The 21,641-nt window shown below is 45.8% G+C and overlaps 1 protein-coding gene across 6 annotated transcripts in view; it reads left to right on the top strand.

The window, feature by feature from the left end:
- Positions 1 to 21,641, top strand: part of LOC117587211 (RNA-binding protein Musashi homolog Rbp6) — a 167,398-nt gene that overhangs the window by 71,324 nt on the left and 74,433 nt on the right. For 5 of the 6 annotated variants that reach the window (XM_034277761.1, XM_034277762.1, XM_034277763.1 and 2 more), the window contains exon 5: positions 1,679 to 1,720. In XM_034277761.1, the coding sequence (XP_034133652.1) occupies positions 1,679 to 1,720 (42 nt within the window). Of the gene's footprint in view, positions 1 to 1,678; positions 1,721 to 20,706; positions 21,031 to 21,641 lie in introns of those variants that run through there. The other variant, XM_034277765.1, reaches the window with a different exon arrangement.

Raw genomic sequence — 21,641 nt, 5'->3', positions numbered from 1 at the left:
CCTGCTTTTGATTAGCCCGAATGTCCGCCCAAAATCCACTCGTACAGTGAAGACTCGGCGGTAATTGCATTTCATACGCATTACGCATACGCCGCATTGGCATTAGCCTAATTAAGTGAAGCTTCTCTGTCGCTGTTGCTGGACGGGATGTGTCCTTCCAACCGATGTCCATTTGATCAGCCTTTTTGAATGCCTTCCCAGCTGTAAATAAAATGCGCATTCCCCCTTGTCTGTATTTATGTGTGATTTTTGCAAAACTGCATTTACATATAAACATGTATATATGGGAAAATATCTGTTGGATATATCGCATATACTCTTCCCTCTGCCTAGCCCCTGCCAGCTGCTTGCTCTTCTTGATTCTTCACTGGGAATGGTCAGGGATTTTCCTCTGTTTCCGTTTGGCTGCACAGGCAACGAGAACGAAAATGAATTTCATTTCATTTTACGTTACGGTTTTTCGGCCTGATGTATTTTCCACAGAAAAAAAGGAGCGCAGCTACTGGTCCCCCAGTTTTTAGCCACTTTTCACTCTCTCCTCTCGCTCTCTCTCCCACTGGCTGTGTGTCGTGCGGCACTCAACGCTGATTAGTTTTAATTTTAATCTAAAAATCAATTTCCCGCCATGCGGCTGCCGTTGTTTTTCCCGTTTTCTGTTCTGCAACACAGGAAATCAACACGGCAAACACACACACACACCCACACACACAGCCGCTGATTGCCGACTGCCCCGTGCCGCTTGTCCGCCGCCTGCCGCCTAGGTCCTAGTCACATTCGTGTCCTGCGACAACTTTTCATCTGTAATTTCGCCAGAGGATATTGCGTTGCTTCCTTGAGCCCATTTTCCCACTGATTTTCCGCACACTCGCCACCGCCGCCCCCCTTCCTTCATTGGCTTAAGATACTGCAACAGAAGCACTTCAGTTTGGTTGAGATTTAGTCGTAGATCCCAAGGATACAACCCAAGCTCCTGCCCCTGCATTGAACGTAGGATATAGAAGGTGGGGGACCTGTCAAGACGAGCTGTCTCTCAGGCTGCTGTCTTCCCCCACTAATGTGGAAGCCACAAGGAAAAACCTCCAGAGATGGAGAAAAAGGAAGGAAAATCAGAGAAGAAGAGAAAAAAGTGCTTAAAATTGAATTTTTATGATTTTTAATTATTTTTAATGACGCTGCTTATTGGCGTAAGTCGCAAAGGAGAGAAATCTCTGCCGGTTTTGCTCGCTCTCTCTCTCTCTCTGTGGCAGTGTCCTATCCTCCCCCCCGCATGTCTCCCCTTTCCGCCTTTTTGCCCGCTGGCCGAGCAATTTGTTACGCGTTAATTCGTGCGTGCTCAGCTTGAAGAGCCACCCACTGGCACCGCCACTGCCACAACATGGCCATGCGCCCGTCACCCCCCCGCATCCTGCATGCCTTCTCTTTGGGGCAATTTCATTTAATGTGCAGTGCAGGGCTTATGCAAGATTTATGCTACGCTATTAATATGAAGAGTTGCGCGAAATGTTCTTTTCATTTAAATGTCATTAAGCATACGATTTTCTCCTCTCGTCTTTCTCCCCACACAAACTGTCTGTCTCTGTCTCTCCCTCTCCCTCTCTGTTGTCCTTCCTTTGTAGCTACTCCGCACTTTTACTCTATCTCTCTCTTTCTCACATTTGTCTGTCTTTCTGTTTTGCAGGTCGATCCAAAAGTAGCTTTTCCGCGACGTGCACATCCCAAGGTAAGTACCAATCTCCCACCAAAAATACAACAAGATAAAGGTAGCAAAGGCTCTAAAGTCGAATCGTTTAATACACTATAAGAAACATTGATAATGATATTTTTATAAAATTTGTGTGACATCTCTATAGAGACCAAAATGTAGCACCAAAAGATCTTGAAAATACAATAATTAATGAGCCAAAGGGTTCAATAATACTTACATGAAAGCAAATTTTGGTCTGTGAGCAGTTTCAGAGTAAAAGAAACAGGCGTAGACTTTGACTTTGTAGTTGTTGTTTTATTACGTCTCGAGCGGCAGTGATTTTGTTTTGTCTTATCTCTTGATCTTCATTTCGACTACCTCGCTCGCGCAAAGTAAGCGCAAAAACAAAAACAACAACAACAACAGTCGGCTGCGATGCTTGCAATTAGCTTGAGGCGCAAATGGTGGTTGTTTTGGTTTCTCTCTGTCGTTCATGTCCGATCGTGTTCGTTTTGCTTTCGAGCTGCGCTGCAAACTTGCGCTGTTTCAGCAACAACAACGACGCCCGCTCTCAGCAGGTACGGAGCCCACCAGTGTGAAGCGCATACACGGAATATCGAAACGGGACTCTAGTGTGGTGCGTAGATTCTTTCTCTGTTTTGATCCAGATTCTGGCAAACAAATGCTCAAAACCGTTATATTCTCCTGTAAGGGTATAATAATACCGAAGAAATAAAAATAAATAATAAGTAAAATGAGAAACAGAAACAGAAATACCAAAAATGGGACAGGACAGATATTTGTGAGGGAGACTCTTTCAGAATTGAGTTTCTGTGAATGTGGCGGTCGATGTGTGGGTGGGGTGGGCCAAGCCAAAAAGGATGTGTCATAAGTAGCAGTAAATGGCAGATGAAATTAAAAACGGAAGATGACAACAACAACCACAGGAAAAAGCGAGGAAGCACACAACAACGAAAACAGGCTGCAAAAACCCGTGGCTGTGGGGAGGGAGAAAAGAAGATAACTTTGTGTCTGACAGGCGTCGGTGGCTTTGGCTTTCCCTGTCTACAGGACTTTTACCTTCAGCGTCAAACCAAACCCGGGCCACCCGCGGCACCCCACATATTTCTCACCCTCTCTCCCACTCCTTCACGTTCTTAAAGTGATGATGACAACAAAATTTCGCCAAAAAGTGAAGAAGAAGCGTTGTGTGGAGTGCTTCTGTCTGCAGGCAGAGCTTCTGCCCAGTCTTTCCCTTCCTTTTTTGTTTCGTTCTGCCTTTCTCAATTTCTCTCCCACGCACAGTTTGGGTGCCGCTGCTCCCCTTTCTCTTGAGTCCCGGTTAGACAGCGCGTTACAAATGTGCCTCTGGTTTTGGTCGGTTTTTTTTCCCCTCCCTCCTATCTTGAGGCATAAAATACTCTATAAGAGAGAGGAAGCCCTTGGCTAGCAGAAAAAGTAAAACACAAAATGTTATAGGGAAATCACAAACCAAATTAATCAAAAATAATCAATTACTTTGGATAGAAATAAAACAAAAAAAATGTAATTTGGTTTCCGATATTGGTGGCCCATATTTTGATTAGTTTTTTGTTGTATCGTTTAAGCTCAAATTGAGGTCAATATTGGTCATAATTCGATTATAGAAATGATAATTAAACAACACCGAAATGCAGCACATGCAAAGGGCAGGGGCTGGGGCTGGGGGTGTATTGAAGTGAAATTAATTAAATCGAAATTTGTGCATTTTATCGTAATTTGTATACAAATTACTGCAAATGAGCGAGTTATTCATTATTCGACAGAAATGTTAAATTCTGTTATTTGGTGGTTTGGGCATTGATGTAAGGCCTTTTGTTTCTGTTGATTTTAACAAACGAAACGATTTAAATGTCAATAAAGAACCGCTTTGATTCAATTTCCATCGAATCGAATGATCAATATTTCATAACTTCTTCCTGGAATTACGTTACGGAATCCATTTGCAGTCACTGCCAGGAAGTTCTTGGAATTTTTTCTCGTTATAGTATATTCCGCCATTCGACTTGCAATTGGCGATATGAAAGCAGTTTTCCTGGTACAACAAACCGCAGAGCACACCATAATACGCACGCAAAATGGTACTCACGCAGCCAGATACAATCATACACAGAGTTGAAGATACACTCTGAGAAGTCTGAGAAGAAGGAAGCCAACTCGAAGAAGGCACCGACTCCTGGCTCCATCTGCCAGCTCTTCGAATTGCTGCTCCTTCGAATTTCTGTTGCTGCTGCCTTCTGCTGCTCACTCTGTTTCCCCCTTCGTACTGCCCCTTCCTGCTGTGCTATGCGTGCTTATCAACACGCAGCTGATTTCCGTTGCTATTCCAGAGGCGCGTGCCTGGCACCCTGCAACATCCACCGAACCCACTCAGCAGCTTCTCTTCCCTCGAAGGCGGCAGCAGCAGCAGCAGCAGCCAACAATTATTTACGTAATGTTATTATTATAATATTTTTTTAAACGCATTCTCACTGGATTTGCGGTGCGTTACCAAGAAACGACAGCCAGAAGCCAGAAGTAGAATTAGGAGGAGGATGAGAGGAGAGGAGAGGAGAGGCAAGGATAAAGATGAGGCGGCTACGGATGTGGCAAGGATGGGTGGCAGACTAGGACCACGATGGCTATGCGGCATTTGCCGAGTGGCTTTGTGTTTTGTTGGGGGGATTCAGGCGGCAGCTACGCGCGAATATCCTCTCGCATATTAAAAGGCGTTTAAAAACATAAATCCAACGTCTAACGGCTGCTTATGAAAATTACGAGGAAAAAATGACTGACAGAGCGAGAGAGAGAGACAGAGACGGAGACAGGGACAGGCTTAGTGCGAGGCAAATGGCAGAGACACCCAAAGGAGTTTTGCCACGCAGGAGGAAGCAGCAGATGAAAAAAACAGAAACGAAGGAAAGAATGGAAAAGCGGCAAGCGACATCACCAAAAAAGAAGAGCAAAAAACGGCATAGGGAAATGGCGCAAGGCAAAGCGGCCAAAGACGGAGAGTTGGAGCAGGGGGAGGAGGATATGGAGGTAACAGAGAGGACAATTTCTCGCACCGTTTGCTAAGGACGAACCAGAACGAGATGCGAGAAGTAGGCAACGGGAACCAGGACACAAGGATTGCCCACAAAATGTGTCCCCAAATTCCATGCGGTGGCAGCGAAAGTTAAGAGTTGTTCCAAATGAAAGAGAGAGAGAGAGAGAGAGAGAGAGAGAAGACATAATGAAATGAAGCATACTAAATGACGCTGCTCCAAGTTTTCACTAGAGAACGAAGTAGAGTTGGGCTGCGAGCGAGACACACGCATACAGTGCGCGCCATAATGAAATGCGAAAAAATTATGATGATACTTTTTTTTGTGTTGTTTGACCATAAAATGCAGATGAGCCGCCGACTAAGCACAAAATAGTGTGGCAGAGCAGAGTGTGCGCGGGGTATACGGAGCGGAAAGAGGGTGCTAAGTATGCCTCTGCACCTAATCCCCATACCCCGCTGTAAAGGAGCCTTTTCGCTACACATGTCCCATCGAGTCTATTGCCTGGCTCTTTGCGCACTTTTGCGGAGTTAATTTCTTGGCTTTTTAAGCTCCGCACCATGAATATGAAATGTATATGTGTGTATGCTTTATATGTGGCTAAAAAGAGGCAGGCAAAAGTGCCCATGAATGGGCCAGAAGAGAGGGTCGCATGAGGTTAAAAGATAGGCAGCAACGGGCGGCAAAAGGAGGACCAAACATGAGCAGGAATGGAGCATATATGATGACCAGGGGCCATAGTTAGCCACAGCATCAGGGAAAAATAAGACGGAAGAGCCAGCCCAAAAAAAGAAGCCCAAAAGTGGGTGAAGATGGGCTGCTGGGGGCTGCTCCATGCTCCACGCTCCAACTCTGTGTGGCACACATATGTCATGTAAAAAAGTTCGCTTTTAATGTGCAAAATTTTTGTTAGCGCCGACAGCGACGGGGCAGCGGACTAGAGCCATAAAAGTGCATGAAGGAATAAGTGAAATGGATTTATTTTTTTAGGGCGCGCTGTGTGTGTCCTGCCCCATATAAGTGCCACATAAAATAAAGGAATCTACAGAATGCTGGGCATCCCCAGCCCCCAAAAAGCAGATACAGTTTGAACTTGGGGCTAGGATTTATGACTGTTTGTTCCGAACAAAAGAAATCGCGTGTGGGTGGTAGGTCCTTCCGCTCTCTGCCCTTCTCCCTTTCTCCCTGTGTGCGTGCAAGGGAGAAAAAAAAAACGTCGAGTGGAGAAAATCCTTTAATGTCCGAGTTGAGGTGCGTACAAGAGCCTGAGCGTACGTTTTGGGCTCTAAGTGGATTATACGCATAGATTTCGACCAGCCAGAAGTATGGCTTACTGAGCGTATACTTTATGGCGGGTAGATAAACTTGCAGGGAAATTCGTGCAACAAAATGAGTTGATTATAGTCAAACGGATCAGGGGAACTTGTAGAACTGTCGAGCGCTGTTATCCCGGTTGATGATAGTTGGGATTTGAAGGGAATGTTATTCGAAGGGGAGATATATAAATGGATATTGTTTCTTATTTAACATAAGATTTCTGGCAGTCTGTAAAAGGGAAATAAATGGCACCAATGCCACTTGATTGCTGGCAGATACAAGCTCAGGAAATTCCCTAAAAAGTTAGTTTTTGCACGTTCCAAAGAACTGCCCTTAAAAAAGACATTAACTGCACTTTGTCATAGCAAAACCTTCATATGATAAAAGTATCTCACAAAAGTATCGCCTGAATGCCATTAAAAATTAGCCTCACTGGAGGCTCTCGCCCTCTCTTTGCTGTGTAGAATTATAGTTGCTGCCCCACACCGAAGCATCCACAAAATCCCAATTCTAAAGTTGTAAAGTTCAATTTCTTTGACAAATTTCGTGTCTAAACACAGACATACAATATTTCCCTCTTGAAGCCCCATCAATGGCTGGCACTGGCATCGTTTTCCATTAAATTAACACGCTCGAATGTGCCTTCACAGCGTCTGTCGCTGTCTCTTTCTCTGTCTCTGCCGCTGTCTCTTCTCACTCCCTCTCTTTCTGTCTATGTGTGTGGCATGTGGCAGAGTGGGGTTGGGAGTTGTACACTTACATTGTGCAAACTTTTCTAATTTAAACCGGCAGTTTCAGTCAATTGCCACAGCTTACCGCTTCTCGACATGAGTTTTACTTTTTCTCTTTTTTTTTTACTACCTACGGGTGCTGCCTGCCTGCCTTGCCACACGGATGCGTTGTTGCAGCATTTCACAACACACACAGAGAAAGAGAGCGCCAGGGACTGTGTAGGGGGACAGCCAAGTGAATTTCCAATACATTAAAAAGTTGTGTCTGAATACACAGTTCTTGGCACGGGGGAGGGGGCTGCAGGCGAGAATCCCATTATGACCGAAACAGACATGAAAGCAAAGCCATAAATCTAATAAATACCGTGTATTTCTCACACGTCTACCTACACACACACACACACACAAGCCTCCTGCCTCCCCCTCTACCCACTGAACTTCATTCAATGCCTTTTGGCTCTGTCTCTGTGTGTGTGTGTGTGTGTGCAATAACTTGTAAAATGTGTAATCAATCAAGATGAAACAGTCGTCGAGAGGCAGCCAAACTATGTCGGAAGTATGCGTCTGACTGCAGTTTCAATTGCTATGTGGCGTGGGGCAGCGGCGTGCTGGGGTGGCAGGAAGTACTGGCTGCTCCTCCTCCCCTCCAGCTACAGGCGTGTGGTATGCCCTCGATTAATTCAACTTTCCCGTGCAGACAATAGAACTCAAGAGAGACAGAGTCAGAGCGAGCGGCAGTCAAAAAGTTGAAAGTGCAATTTTGTCGTTATTATTTTACATTTACAACAAAAGAGATGTGCGCCACGCCACGTTGGTGGGGCACAGGGCAAACCGCCACCAAATCAAAAAAAAAAAAAAACGACAGAGACACGGAAAGTTCTTCAAACTATTTTATGCGGCAGGAGCAGTGCATCGCTGGCCTTTCTGTCTCTTGTCTCCTTGCCCTTTCACTGATTCTCACTCTCTGATTCTCTCTCTCTCTCTCTGTGCAGTGTAATTGTCGAGTTAGTTGCTGCCCGTCTGTCAGCCCGAATGTTGAAATTAATTTATTTCAATTGAAGTTTGAACTTTTCTGTGGCGTTATTACTTTTGTACGAACTTTCTCCGGGCTTTCTACGCATAATAAACGGCACACAGAGACAGAGACAGAGACAGAGAGAGCAAGAGATAGTGATGCAATGCCAGGTGCTGCCTGACCTCACCCACACCCCTTTAATCCCACCACTCTTTGCATATCTATTTGCTATATTTATTTAGCTTTTTGCCAAAATAATCCAATTGGCAAAACTGCAAGTTGTTGTTGTCCCAGCAACTGTCAACAATCTTCGTCTGTCTCTGCGCTCTTCGTTCTCTCTGTCTCTCTCTCTCTGCATCTCGCTCTCGCTATCTAGCGCTCTCTTCTTTGTCGCTCTCTTTCTTTCTGTCAGTGTTTTATCTCTCCTGCTGCCTGTATTTCATTTGATTTGAGACGACTCCCGCTTTTACGAGGACACATACCCTAGAAGATGTGAAATTGGAGTTTATGGTTGCAGAAATAATGAAAAAATAAATAGTAAATAATTTCCTTCAGGAATAAAGATTGATTAAATTTCTGATTGACAAACAATTGAATAAGTATTGCCTCTGTTCTTATTTTCCCAAAGAAAACCCTCGAAAAATCGCAGCATAACCTTTATATTTATTATTCAAATCAGAAACAATCACCCAACAAGGGTATCAAAAACTTGCGATCCCCCAACATCTAACCTTTGCACCCTTCATTTTTCTTTTGTTTATTTCCTGCTCGACTTTTCATATATTTTTTGTCGTTTTTTTGTGATTTTTGTATGCCAATATTCGTTGTCCAACAGACAACAACTGTCTCTGAAAGGGGGGCCGCGTGGGTGGTTGCTGGCAGCTGGGGCACACGGCAGGTGCCGTTGACGTCTCCGCTGATAATTTGTTGCCAGAGACTTCAACATTTGCAAGTGGCATTTGCAACTGTGCGACGGCATTGATAGTTATTTGATATGCCAAAAAATGTTTGCTCACAAAAATAAATACAAATATAAAAGTTGGAAAAAGAGGAGAGGATACCTTTATAAATGTTTATTGATTGGGTGGGAATTTTGCTAATGATATTGCTGAAAGTACGGGAAAAGGCTGTTGGAGGAAGGGTTACACTTGGAAATTTAATTTTCAATTGCGTTTAAGTTTGATTACAGAAAGAGAAATAAGAGAATAATGAAGTGGTCTTAAAGAGAGGAAGAAAGGTTTCAGATCTCATTAAATAAGAAGTCCAAAGCTTAAAGATGATATAAATACTTAGAGTTTTCATGAAAATTTCACTACGAATTTCCCCTTAAAAGTTATCCTGTTGTGGCAGTTCTTTGGCATTATCGTGTGTATAATATTTTTACTCTCATTGCGTTGCAGCTTCCATTATTGTTACTTGCTTTTCCTTCACTTCTGATTGCCGGTTTAAATTCTCAAGAAATTCCATTGCACACATTTTATTAATTTACGATATGTTTATGGTGAGGAATGTGGATTCACCAGAAATACCTTTAACACATAAATTCTTCTCCACAATTATTGACATATTCCATATTTTCTCTGCCTTTGGATGGTCCAAGAATTTTAATTGCAGGTTCTAGTAGTTCTGTAGTTTAAGGAATTAAATTCAACATTTCCACATTAATTTTCGCTTGAAATTTCAATTTAAGTTGAGTGCGCCGCTCCCCCTGCCGTCAACGTCAACCCCTTTCCATGAGTGTTTTTCTAGCCAAATTAAGCAATGAGGAGCTACATTTTAGTTCCATCTAAGCATGTGGCTCTCTGTCCCGCTCTTTCCCCTTTCACGACCATGGTTATTGTTGTTGCTCTGTTTTAAACTCGAATCAAAAATCAACAAAATGTTAAATCCGCAAATAATTGACAAAGTTTAGGCATAAACGTGGGGGTTGGGGTTGGGGCAGGGGCCAGCTCGGCTCTGTCTCTCGCTAAGCAAGGGCAGGTCTATCCACGCCTCCTTAGCTGAACGGTGTAGGCGGGGGGAGGGTGTACGGTGGCCTGACAAGAATGCTCTCGGTGTGCGGGCTGCTGCTCCTCTTGGCAGTGGCTTGGGCAGGGGCAGGGGCTTTTGGGCAACTTCAAAATATGTTGGCCACAAATGGCTAAAGTTTGACAGGTAAACGGAATTTCGGTAGAATATCCACGTACATATGTATGCGTGTGTGTGTGTGTGAATAAAATGTGAATTGAATGGGTAGCGGGGAGGCTTCCTCTGGGGGCATGGCATTCATACATGCAACACACATATGAAAAACCGCTGAAACATCTGCGACCGCTTTTTGGATTTTCTCTCTCGCTCCAATGTCAATATTTTGTGTATTTTCGAGTATATCCGTATCTAGTCTTGTTTCTAGTTGAGCGGGCGGCCATTTATGTTTAATGAGATACTTTTTAACAGCCTCATAAATGGCTATGATAACCACTTAATGTCGAGTGGAGGAGCTTTTGCCACAGGGGCAGGGTGTAGCGTGAGTGTGTGGGTGTGGGTGTTAGAGGGGGTGAAGGCCAGGCGAGGCGGAGTAAAAACAATTTACATATTAAACTTACGCCGCAGCAATGTAGCGAACGTAGCCGCAGCACAGAGCTGCTATCCCCCTCGCACCCAGCCAGCAGGCTATCTCTTTCTGTCTCTTTGCGACACGCAGAGGCAAGCAGCATCCCATCCAGAGGACGCGTGCGAAATATGTTCGCCTGCGGCGCATTCACTTTAATTTGATTAAATTTTGAACATTTTCACGTAAAAGTTGCTCCTTTGGCTCTGGCTCTCGAGCGGGACTCGGCTCCATCCGCTGTGTGCTGCTCTCTCATCTGTGGCCACTGGATGGATGGATTGGATGGTTCATGCTCCATGCTCCATGCTCCATGAGCTCCCTCTCCTTCCTGCGGTCTGTGTTGGCCAGAGGCCCCCTGCTGCTCCCGAAAAAAAAGCAAAATATAAAAATCGCTGATGCCGTGCCACCTTCACGCTCAGCTGTTGTCTGTTTCCATTTATCCCGCAGTCCCATCAGCTCTCCCTCTCACACTCGTAGGGAGAGAGAAAGCTTTGTCTGTGTGTGTGTGTGTGTGTGTGAATGAGTTAAATAGTTTTTATACCCTGTAAAATGATGTATAGCTGGAGGAAAGGATACATTTTTTGTGCAATTGATGGGCTTAAGAAGGTGCAGGGTTTTCCGGTTATTGGATCCATAAAGCTGCACAAACTAAGCGAAATTTAAATGTAGAATATTTAAGGACGTAGATCACACTTTAGCAGAACTTTCTCCTCATCAAAAAATGATCCTTGCCCATTTTGTACCCCTTTCGGTAGCCGCCTTTTCCAGGGCAACATTCATTGCATACTCCTCTGCCTGCGCTCTGAGGACTTGCTCCTTATTTCATTTGGTTATTTTGTTGTATTTTATTTTATAATAAATAGTTGTTTAAACTTTCGCCCACTCAATTCCTGTGCCTGCTGCGCCCCTCCCACGCTGCTGCCACATGCCGCTCCAATACCAAAGACCAACGAACGCCCTCGCCCTCGCCCTCGCCCTCGCCCCCGCCCGCAAAAGAGATGTTTGCCACCAATGTGGTGGCTGCCTCTTGTTGCTGTTTCTGCCGCTGCTGCTGTCCGGCTCTTCAACTATCTTTTATGCAATCTGCTTTTGGTCTGTAGTTACGCCAACTCCCCCGCACACCCCCGCACACCCTTCGAACTGCATTGCTTTGTGTTTTGCCTTTTGTTTTTCATTTTTAATTTTTTGTTTTTGACTCTTTTTGTTTTGTTTTCTTTCTGTTGTATGTTTTTATTTTGTTGTCTGCCATGTCCTTCTTTCTCTCTCTATCTCTATCTCTATCTCTATCTCTGTCTCTCTCTGTGTGGATGCCGCGCATAGTTATGGCCACGATTTTGGCTTTCGGTTATGTGTACACTGAGATTTTCCTTGGCCTTGTTTTCTCCTCAGCCTGGCAATTGTTTTTGCTCGCTTTCGTTTTTTGCTTCTGTGATTTTCTCCTTTTTTTTTTTAAATTTTTACCCTGCTGCTGCCGTGGTGATGGTGTTGTTGTTGCTGCTGTTGCCTGCTCCTTATCCCAGGCCAATGTTGGATCGAAGTGTATGTTGAATGTAAGGGTAAGGCTGCCCTCTGTACCCTCACCCTCCCAGTGCCACATACCTTGCTGCACAGGTTGCAAATGTATTATAGATGAAACGGGGGGCTTGTTGCGGGGCAGATTGAAAATTCGCCAAATTAATTCGCATCATTTAAATCACAGAGAAGCCATGCCCACTTGTGTGGGCAGAAGCATGGCTGGGCACACGGGGGAAGGCTGTGTGCTTGGGGTTTTTGCCATCGAACGCCGGCCGAATCCAGCAAAGACAAAAGGAGCGGCAAAGTATGGCTCTGCCGCATTTAAGTTATGGCCCACATTGAGCCGCCCCAAAACCGAACAGATAAACAATAACTAACCGTGAATTATAGTGGCCATTACTGTTGTCTCCCCATCTTCGTCTCTCCCACTCCTTTTGTTCTCGGAGTTGTTTTTTTGCACTCTTTCTGCTGCTATTTTTGGATTCCTCCCCTTTTGGGCTGCAACTTTTTGTAGTTGTTTATGGCCGGACAGTAATTAGGACAAAGCAGAGGCTCTGCTCCATTGGGAGTGTATATTTCCTCCATTGATTGCCAAAATCGGCTAATTATGATGGAAATTTAACTGAAAAAAGGGAGAAACACTTCAAAAATATTGATGCGGCCTGCCGGGCTCTTCAACAGCTGGCAAAGCGAGAGGGGAAGTTTATCTCACTCACCTGTCTCTCTCTCTCTCTCTCTCTTCTTCTGTGCTTCTCTTACTTCGCCCCTTTCCACACGTGTTGACTCCATGTCTGCGTAAATTGCTTATGAAATTGACATCGAAGCCTGCCTTGGCTGCTCTCTGCTGTCTGCCGGAAATGGAAACAGCGGTAATGTCGAGCCCAATCCTCCGACCCACTCTTACACACACACACACACACACACACACTGCTACACAGCTATAACCCACATTATTGGCAAATCACACACATTGATTTGAACGTGTGCTGGCATCGTCATCCTGCCACTGCCACGCAGCCATTGCTGTGGCTCTTGTTGTTGTTTGTTGGTTCAATCGTTCATTTCGCGCCACACCCCCCCCCGAGCTTTGTGACTTTGTGTGTGTGTATTAGAGGCACAGCATACCACATCCGACATCTGCCTAAACGAGACGAGAGATGGGGGAGAAGAGAACAAAAAAAAAAAGAAAACGCTGACAGAAAATATGGCGCATAATTTAAAGGCAATGGATGCCAAAACTCCAAACCCAAAAGAGGTGTTGCTGTGTGTGTGTGTGTGTGTGTGCGTGCGTGTATGTATCGGTATTTATGTGTGTCGTATGGGGCATCATTAATAACATTGAAACATAGCCAAAAGACATGTAGGACGGCAGACAGCAGGCAGCGTACACAGAGCCAAGTGAGACAACATCATTAGATCAGAGCTCGAGTCGGACTTGGGCCTTAATTTCCATTGTTTGGCATTTGGCAGGCTACACACCCAACCGCCTGGTTGCTGCCTGCTGCTCCTTGATCTTAAATAATTAGCCAGGCTTCGGTGTCGCCGGCAGACGTACTACAAAAACACACATGCACAGTGCCCCATCAAGCTGCCATCATCATCAGCAGCCCCATCATGCTCCATCCTCCATCATCCATCCAATGACAGCCCGCCAATGGGGTGAAGGAGAGGCGTCATTGCTCCTCCATCGAAAGGGGGGTGCGGGATGGCATGGAGGTGGAACAAATTTCCTCCATTGCTGTAATTTATAACATTCACTTGTCATTAACAGCCATTTTAATCGTCTAGCAGCCACACGGGGCTCCCGTAGTGTGTGTCTGCCTCTGTGTGTGTGTGATCTGCAATGTTGTGGCATTTAAAGCGTGAAAATATTAATTTATGAGCTTTTTAAACGAGTTTCGTTTCGTGTCTCATCTCATTCGCAACGCGCGATGCGCGTCTCCCATTCTGATTCAGGTTTCACGAGTCTCTCTCTCTCTCTCTCTCTCTGGGTGTTTGTTTGTGCAACGAATTGCCAACGATAATGAAGCAATAATAGAGATAATTCGGAAAATAAATACTCAATAACACATTAAAACGAAATAAATACTAAACGAGATAAATGCCATACAAAAGGCTGAACTGCGTGCTGCGTCGCAGTGGAATTTCTTTCACTTTTGATAATTATTCGAGTGCAAAAGGCCAGACTTTTAAGCAGTTTCTCCTGCAGGCAGATAAAACTAAATTTAGCAATGGTAGAAATTATATTGTAAACATTTTTAAGGAGCCACCCCTTGCTCTCTGGCCAGTTTCTGTTCGAAATTACTACCAAAATAATTCCCAATAAATACCAAAATAAGCCCAGATAAATACTAAATAAATACCAAATGATAGATAATATTCAAAATATATTTAAACATAATTTGTGTCGAACACATGCTAAAAGTACTTTTTATTTTGAAACTTTATTTGTAATTTCTTAAGAATTCAACAGTTCCATTAGCAGAATACTTCGCAAAGACCTATGCCCAACCCGCATACCAAATAAATACCAAACAACAGATAAAATCCATACAAATGATGGGGGAAATCAGGCACAAAGGAATATTTCCTTGCGCTTCCATGCCGGAAGCTTTCAATAGAAATTCTTTAGAATTCAACAGTTCTATAAGAAGACCTACTTATAGACTATCCACCACACCCACAGAATTCTGCCTGGCTACTCCCACTCCCACTCCCACTCCCTCCTCTCTCCCTCTCTGTCTCCCTGCAGCGCGCAAACCCAAAATCTATTTATGCCCCAGCTCAAGCCCATAAACCACAGCCAAAATCCAGTGGTCGTCGCATTTAAGTGTCTAGGGGTTGCCGTTGAGTGTTGCGAGGGGTAATAGTAGTTACGTGGCTAGAGCAGAGGGGAAACAGTGAATGAGGGGGTAGTAGTGGGGGGCAGTGGAGTGGCTGGAGTACGAACCGCAAAGCAAATTCGCTCGCCTTAATCTGCACTTGCTGCTGCGCGCGTATCTTAATAAACTATTAAATCAAACGCAAGCTTCAATGCACGCAAACACACACACACACACACACACACACACACAAATACAGGGGGTAAAAGTCCCCTTTCAGTAGAGGAATTCCTTAGAAATAATCTCAAACTTCAACTTCATCTGTTGGTCAAACATTTAGTTTATATAAGTCATAAAAAAATTCCCCCATTTCGCCCCCTTTGAGCTACGCCCCTGGCTATACACACGCACACAAATGCAACTGTACATCGCACAAATAAATAAATAAATGAGTTATATACGCGTTCGCATGGCCATTATTCGGCGGAAGAATGTTCTGGCCCCATGGGGGCCGCCATGGTATTGGGGGCATGGTTATCCCCGTGCTGTAGTTGGCAGTTTTCGGCACTGCCTGCCGCACAGGAAACCGATAGGACATGGCGATTAAGGATATGCCAGGAAGTCGTCCAGCTGGGGCCCCTGTCGCAAAAAAAAAGAAACCCAAGCCGATTCTCGATTTCAATTGAACGCTGGACAGAGCGCGATGGGGGGGAGGGTGAGATTGTGACCATCATATGGGAACTGGCGAAAGTGTGAGTGGGAATTGATTACCTATTATTATTTTTGTGGCTAATTTTAGTTGCGGGTGTTAGCTCGGGTGTTATCTCTCTGGAGCAAAGGGAATGCCCGTTTTGGCAGGAATCTTTGTTTAAAGAAACCGAGAGAGAGTCCGGCAAGTGGCAACTGATTTCCCTCGCTAATGTAGGTGAGGTGCTGCTGCTGCTGACTGCCACCCTGAGGCAATCATATACGAGTTATCTCTTCCCCATTTCTCCCACTTTCTGGTGGCAAGATGCTTCTGCCTTGGCTTGCTCCCGCTGTCGTTATTATTTATGTTCTGTTATCCGCTGACCAGAGCAGTGCCCTCACTCCCTCCCTTCCCCTATCATCCTCTGCCACAACACTTGCCTCCTGCTGCTGCCACCCACACACATGCTGCCACATGCTGCCGCTGCCATTGCCGCCTCCTTAGCTATTTTACGACAGAATGAATATCTTTTTGCTCTCCAGTTTCCACCTGCCGAGGGCTCCTATGCCAACCAACCGCTGCCCCTTCCATCCTCCAGCTATGATTCTGTTTTTGCCGCAGTAGTTTTGCTCTAAGCTTCTCTTTCCTTTTGCTCGCCATCCCGCGCTTCTTCCTCTCTCCCACAGTAGCCTTTTTTGCCCCTGTTCTGCTGGCCTGATTTTTTGCCTTGTTCTTCCTTTTTTGGCTGGTTCCTGGTTCCTTCTTCTATGTACTTCCGTTTTGTAGCGAAAAGAGCTTTGCGTGTTGTGGCATCTACGCCCACACACCGCCCACTCTCTCTCTCTCTCTTAACTAGGGGTGTGCGTGTGTGTATTTGTTTGTTGCTCAGAGAATTGATGGCAAAAGGATGTGTGTGATTTTGCTGCTGGTCCTGCCTCTCCCGCTACTTCATGCCACAAATATCAAGCGAATGAAGTGGCATTTGTTGTGTGTGTGTGGTTTAAAGTAAAGTGCGACGCGTAAGCTTTTAACAAGCAGAATTGTTTAAGTGTGGCAGAATGTATCAGCCCAAAGGTGTGGGGCAGCTGGCAGCTGGCAGCAACTAGCCTCTCTGGAGCCTCTCTGTAAGCCATTTTCCAAGTATTGGTTGCCATTTCCATAACTTATTCATTTCGCTTCCTAAAACTTCATTAATTATGCGATTTTTGAATCGATAGGCGACCACAATAGCCCGTCGAATATATTGAATATTGAATAGGATAAAGTAGAAAGCAGCAGGGGGGAGGCAGGTGGAGGCAGGAGCAGGCAGGAGCTGCTAACCACATTCATCATTTTCTGCGCTCTTCCGGCTGTGGCAATGCTTTTCTAAGTGATTTTAGTTTTGCTGTCTGCCGCTCCCTGCCACTCACACACTCTCACACATAAAATAATATTTTTATAAGTCTGTTTTTGGTGCTTGCTCGATAGCGCAATTTGAAGCGGTGGGGGAGGCAGCAAGCTTCCCTCCCTCCCTACTGCTCCTTGCTCCTGCTCTGTCCCGTATCAATCCCTCCTCCCAAGTGGCATTGTTTGATCTGTGGCAGTGTATGGGGCATGTGCATGGGTGTGTGTGGCAAGCAAAGCGTCCCAGCGGAGTCGTCAATAAATGCGATAAAGCCAAACATGTTTCATTTGCAATGGCCAATGGCTGGGCTGCCGGGCTGCCGGGCTGCCGGGCTGCTGCTCCTGGATGGATGCTTAGCCATTGCCTTGGATTTTCCTTCCTTCCATCTTGCAACAAGCAAACAAAACAAAATGTGCGTTGCGCGGAAGCAGAAGCTGGCTGCTTGCCCCACTCCATTGTTCAAGTGTTTGCCACACAGTCATCTCCTTGAGACTGGGTGGACGATGCCAAGTCCTGTGTGGTTTTTGACCCATAATTGACTTGTACACATGCCAATTCCCCTGTTGGTATCCCCCTCCCGTTTGGTGCGTGTCTAGGCAGCATTTCTGCGGCACATCCAAAGTTTACAATTTATCCAGCATGCACCTGGCTCAGACTCCTTCTGTGGCTCCATTTGCTGCTCTTAAAGTTGCGCACTTTATGATAATTTTTTGGTTTGTCGCACACACACACACACACACACACATGGGAGAGGGAGATTGTTTGACATTTTTAATGACCCCAATGCTATCATTAGATATCGGAACAAAGCATCGACTTTGGCGCTTCTCTGTCGTTCGAAACAAAAGGCAATAGAAATAATCAATACAAATTTTGTACAACCTCCAGCTACCCCACACACATAGCTAGAGATACACAGATACAGATACACACACACACACACACACACACACACACACAACAATGAAATACATTACAAATCAATTGCAATCGCTCGAAAATCGGCATACGAATTTCCATAGACCATCGTCTGGGTTTTTCGGGCATACGATTGCTGTGTGGGCAGGAGTAGGGCTGGGGATTGTGGTTGGGTCAGAGGTTAGAGAACCCCCTATGCCTCGTGTGCCAAGGCAAAGGGGCAACATTATTATCATCATCAAGCGTACAAAGTTAGAGCCGGCGGCAGCAGTGGCAGCAGCGGGGGAGAGAGGTGACGCTCCAAATCGGCAAATGAAACAAACCAGGATTTACATGTACACAGTTATTGCTGCCACTGCCACACTGCTGCTGCTGCTGCTGCTCTCCCACACACACACACACATGAGGCAGCGTGTGCGTGTGTGTGCAGCATTTCCTTTGGGTTATTTTCCGGGAACAACATTTCATGGCGGCACTGATAAAGCTGCCATGGCAGCCGCTGCCTGCGATGCCGACAACGCAGACGCTGCGTCGCAGTCGACGCTGCTGCCTGGCTGACTGCCTGCCGCCTGCCTGCTGTTAGCAAAAGCGGGGAAATTATGCAACCCACAGAGTTTGCGCTGAGAGAGAGAGAGGGAATCGCTTGAAAGAGAGAGCGGAGCTACGCCACTTGCTGCGAGGCTTTTGGCATGTCAGCAAACGGAGCGAACAGGCGAGAACCCTGCCCCCCGGGGGCAAAGAAAGCAGAAAGCAAAGAGGCAAAAATATTTGACGCAAGCGGATTCTACATTACACACACACACACATACGGTTGGTGTGTGTGTAAGAGAGCCACTGCTCTGTGTGTGTGTGTGTGGCGGCGATGGCGCGTGCACTCCAGGCAATGTCAAGTTGACACTTTCACCAACGCACGAGACACAGCGGCCGAGGAACAGCAGAGCCACCCAGCACAGAGCTCAATGGAGGAGAATGAAAGCCCGAGCAAGCCAGAGAGAGGAAGAGCAAGAGAGAGAGACAGAGTTAGCGGCAGGGGGCAGGGGGAATGTTGATGATAACAATACTGATGATGATGTTTAGGCCTACTCTGCCTCAAGTGGCAGCTAGGGAAACATTTTCGATCAAATATCTGTGGAAACTGCAGGGGGGGAAAGTTTGTAGAATAAGATTTAAGATTTGGGTTTACTCAGAGTTCTTGGACTTCCCCTGAAGTTCTTTCAGGCACACCTGTTATTGCCTCTGCAGCTCCATCGGCTTCCCTATCATCATCATGTGCTGGCTCTCCCTGTAACTATCCAGGACTATTCTCGCAACATCCAGGAGCCGCCTGGCACCCTCTGTAGAGGTTACATGGGCATTTCTGCCACCGACGACGACGACTCGCTATTGTTGTTTGTTTGCGCCAACGCTAGAGCTGCCCCCCCCCCCACCCATCCATCGTCCCACTGTATGTGTGTGTGTGTGTCTGTGTGTGCGGGCCACCCACGAAAACAAACATAAAGGTGCAACAATGACGCGCGTAGGCTGGTCTGACGCTGCTCTCTCACTCTCTCGCTCTCTCCACTCCAACACTCGCGCTCTCCGTGTGTGGATACTCTCTCTGGCAGTGGCGCTCTCTCTCTCTCTCTGTCTCAGTCTCAGTCTCTGTGCTGCTGCAGTTTGGAGACACAAAACACTCTCGCTGTTAACTGATTTCTCCAGCTGCTGTTGCTTCCCACTGCTGTGTGGCCTGAAAGTGAATGTTTTTGCCTGCAACATTGTAAAATGAGACGCAGAATCGTTGGAGTGTAATACGTAATTTTATTTGTTCTCATAAAAGAAACCCACAATAACCCTCCCATAAAAGCAACAAAATCCTTACTAAAAATCCACCTTCCTGCTTCCTGCTTTGATTTTCTTTGAAAGTTAAACATTTTTGCCACTCGACAACCCTGTTTCGGGAGCCCGCATCAGCACTTAACAGAGCTAGCCCAGCCGCCTCTTCCACACCAGAGCACAGCCTGTGGGGGTGCATTTTCTCTCTCTCTCTCTCTCTCTCTTTCGCTCGTGCTTGCTGGCTCGCTCGCTCGCTGTGCCGCTCTCTCTGGCTGTTAGCTACTTCCGTTGTTGTAATGCTTCTGCGCTCCTTTTCCGCCTCTGAGGCCAGAGTCAAGCCAAAGCCAAAGCCAACGCCAGCTGCGACAGCGACAGCGACTGTGGCTGAGGCTGAGGCAGAGACGCTGCTTCCTGCTGCGTTTTGGCTGTTGCTAAAAATCCTACGCAATTCGCGAGAGTCCTTCAGTCGTTATCAGACAAGCGAGTCCAGCAGTCGTTGCGTTCTGTTCCTCAGAGTCTCCACAGAGTCCTCTCGTGCAAAGTAGCCTAGTGAAACAAGCAGCCAGCCAGCCAAGCCAACAAAGAGCCACAGCAGCCACAGGAGCCACTGAGCCACAACGCCAACGCCAAACCAGAAAGAGGAAAACCAAAACCAAAACCAAAACCAAACCAAACCAAATCATTTCTCCACTCACACACACTCTCTCTGGAAAACCCCAAGCGGCCAGCATCCAAACATCCACAGAAATCAACAGAAATACGAATCCGAAACTGAGTCTCTGCAGCGGCATTTTTCGCGTTCTAAAAGTGAATTTTATTGACCATTTTTGTGTGAATTTTATTGAAACGCGTGCAAAGTGCAATCAGAAGCAGGAAGCAGGACATTTGTCGCGCTGTCAAACGTTGAGCTTTAGTAGTGTGTAAAAAATACCGAAAACCCGAAAACCCAAAAACAAACAAACAAAATTTAATCAACACAAAAACAAATCAGAAAAGAAATCCAAAAAGAGCTTCTCAAAACAGTTGTGAACGAAAATAAACCCAAACCCAAACCAAAACCAAAACCAAAAGAAGGAAGGAGGAAAATTCAACCCGCAAAGACAAAACTCAAGTGAAAATCAAAGCGAATTAGCAGCGTCCCCCAGAGTCATCGGCCAAAGAGGAACTGATCTGCCAAAGAAAGCAAAACCAAAATCTGTAGAGACCGACCGACCGACGTAGCTAAACGTCGGCCATCCATTACACATTTCCTGTCGAAGGTGTTGCTATAAAACCGATCAAAATTTCACACTTTGGAGTAAATCTGTTTTACGTGAAGCAGCCAGCGGAGTATTTTCAGCAGCCGCCGCCGCAGCAGCTTCCGCCGTTGCCACCGCCGCAAACAGCGCCGCAGGCGACTATCAAGGCGATTAGTCCGCCCGTGAACGTTGCAGCCGGAACGCCGCTGTCGACGACAGCAGCCGCCACAATTCCAACAAAAAAACTCGTTGTAAGTTTTAACAATCAACTACACACAGATACAAATGTTTATCAACTAGCTCTTTGGGTTAATTTTCTACAAATATTTAAAGACGGACGCTTGAAGAAGCCAATTTGGGGACACTTGTGATAATTCTGCCGCTCATTCTGTTGCTCTTTCTTCATAAATTGATCACTAACTGAATCCCCATCTAAGTGTCATCTTTGCCTCATTTAATTTCTTAATTATTTAGCGAATATTAAATGAAAGTTAATTCAAAAGAGATTCCCAAAAAAAAAAGAAAAGTATGAAATGAATTTGTGTTTGTATGCTCTGCTCTTGCCTGTTCTTCTGCTCCTTCTTCTCCCCGCTCTATATCATTCTTTTTGCTACTTCTTTGCTTACTTTTTTGTGTGTGTTTTGTTTCTCTGTTGTCCCGCGCACGCAATAAATTAATTTATGTCCAACGTCAGGCACGTTTCGCCCGGCGACTTGCCACTCTCTCCACTCGAGTCCACTCCATTGGCCCTGCTGCTGCTTCTCTCCTGCTCCTTGAGGTCCTCGGGCACGTTTCTCACCTTGGCGCTTGGCGCTTGGCGCTTGGGTGCGGGAGCCATCCATTACCAAAGATTTGCAAGTAA

The sequence above is a fragment of the Drosophila guanche genome, unplaced genomic scaffold (genome assembly GCF_900245975.1).
Source record: "Drosophila guanche unplaced genomic scaffold, DGUA_6, whole genome shotgun sequence".
Taxonomy (NCBI): Eukaryota; Metazoa; Arthropoda; class Insecta; order Diptera; family Drosophilidae; genus Drosophila; species Drosophila guanche.
The sequence above is the reverse complement of the archived record's forward strand: the minus strand, read 5'-3'. Positions and strand labels throughout refer to the sequence as shown.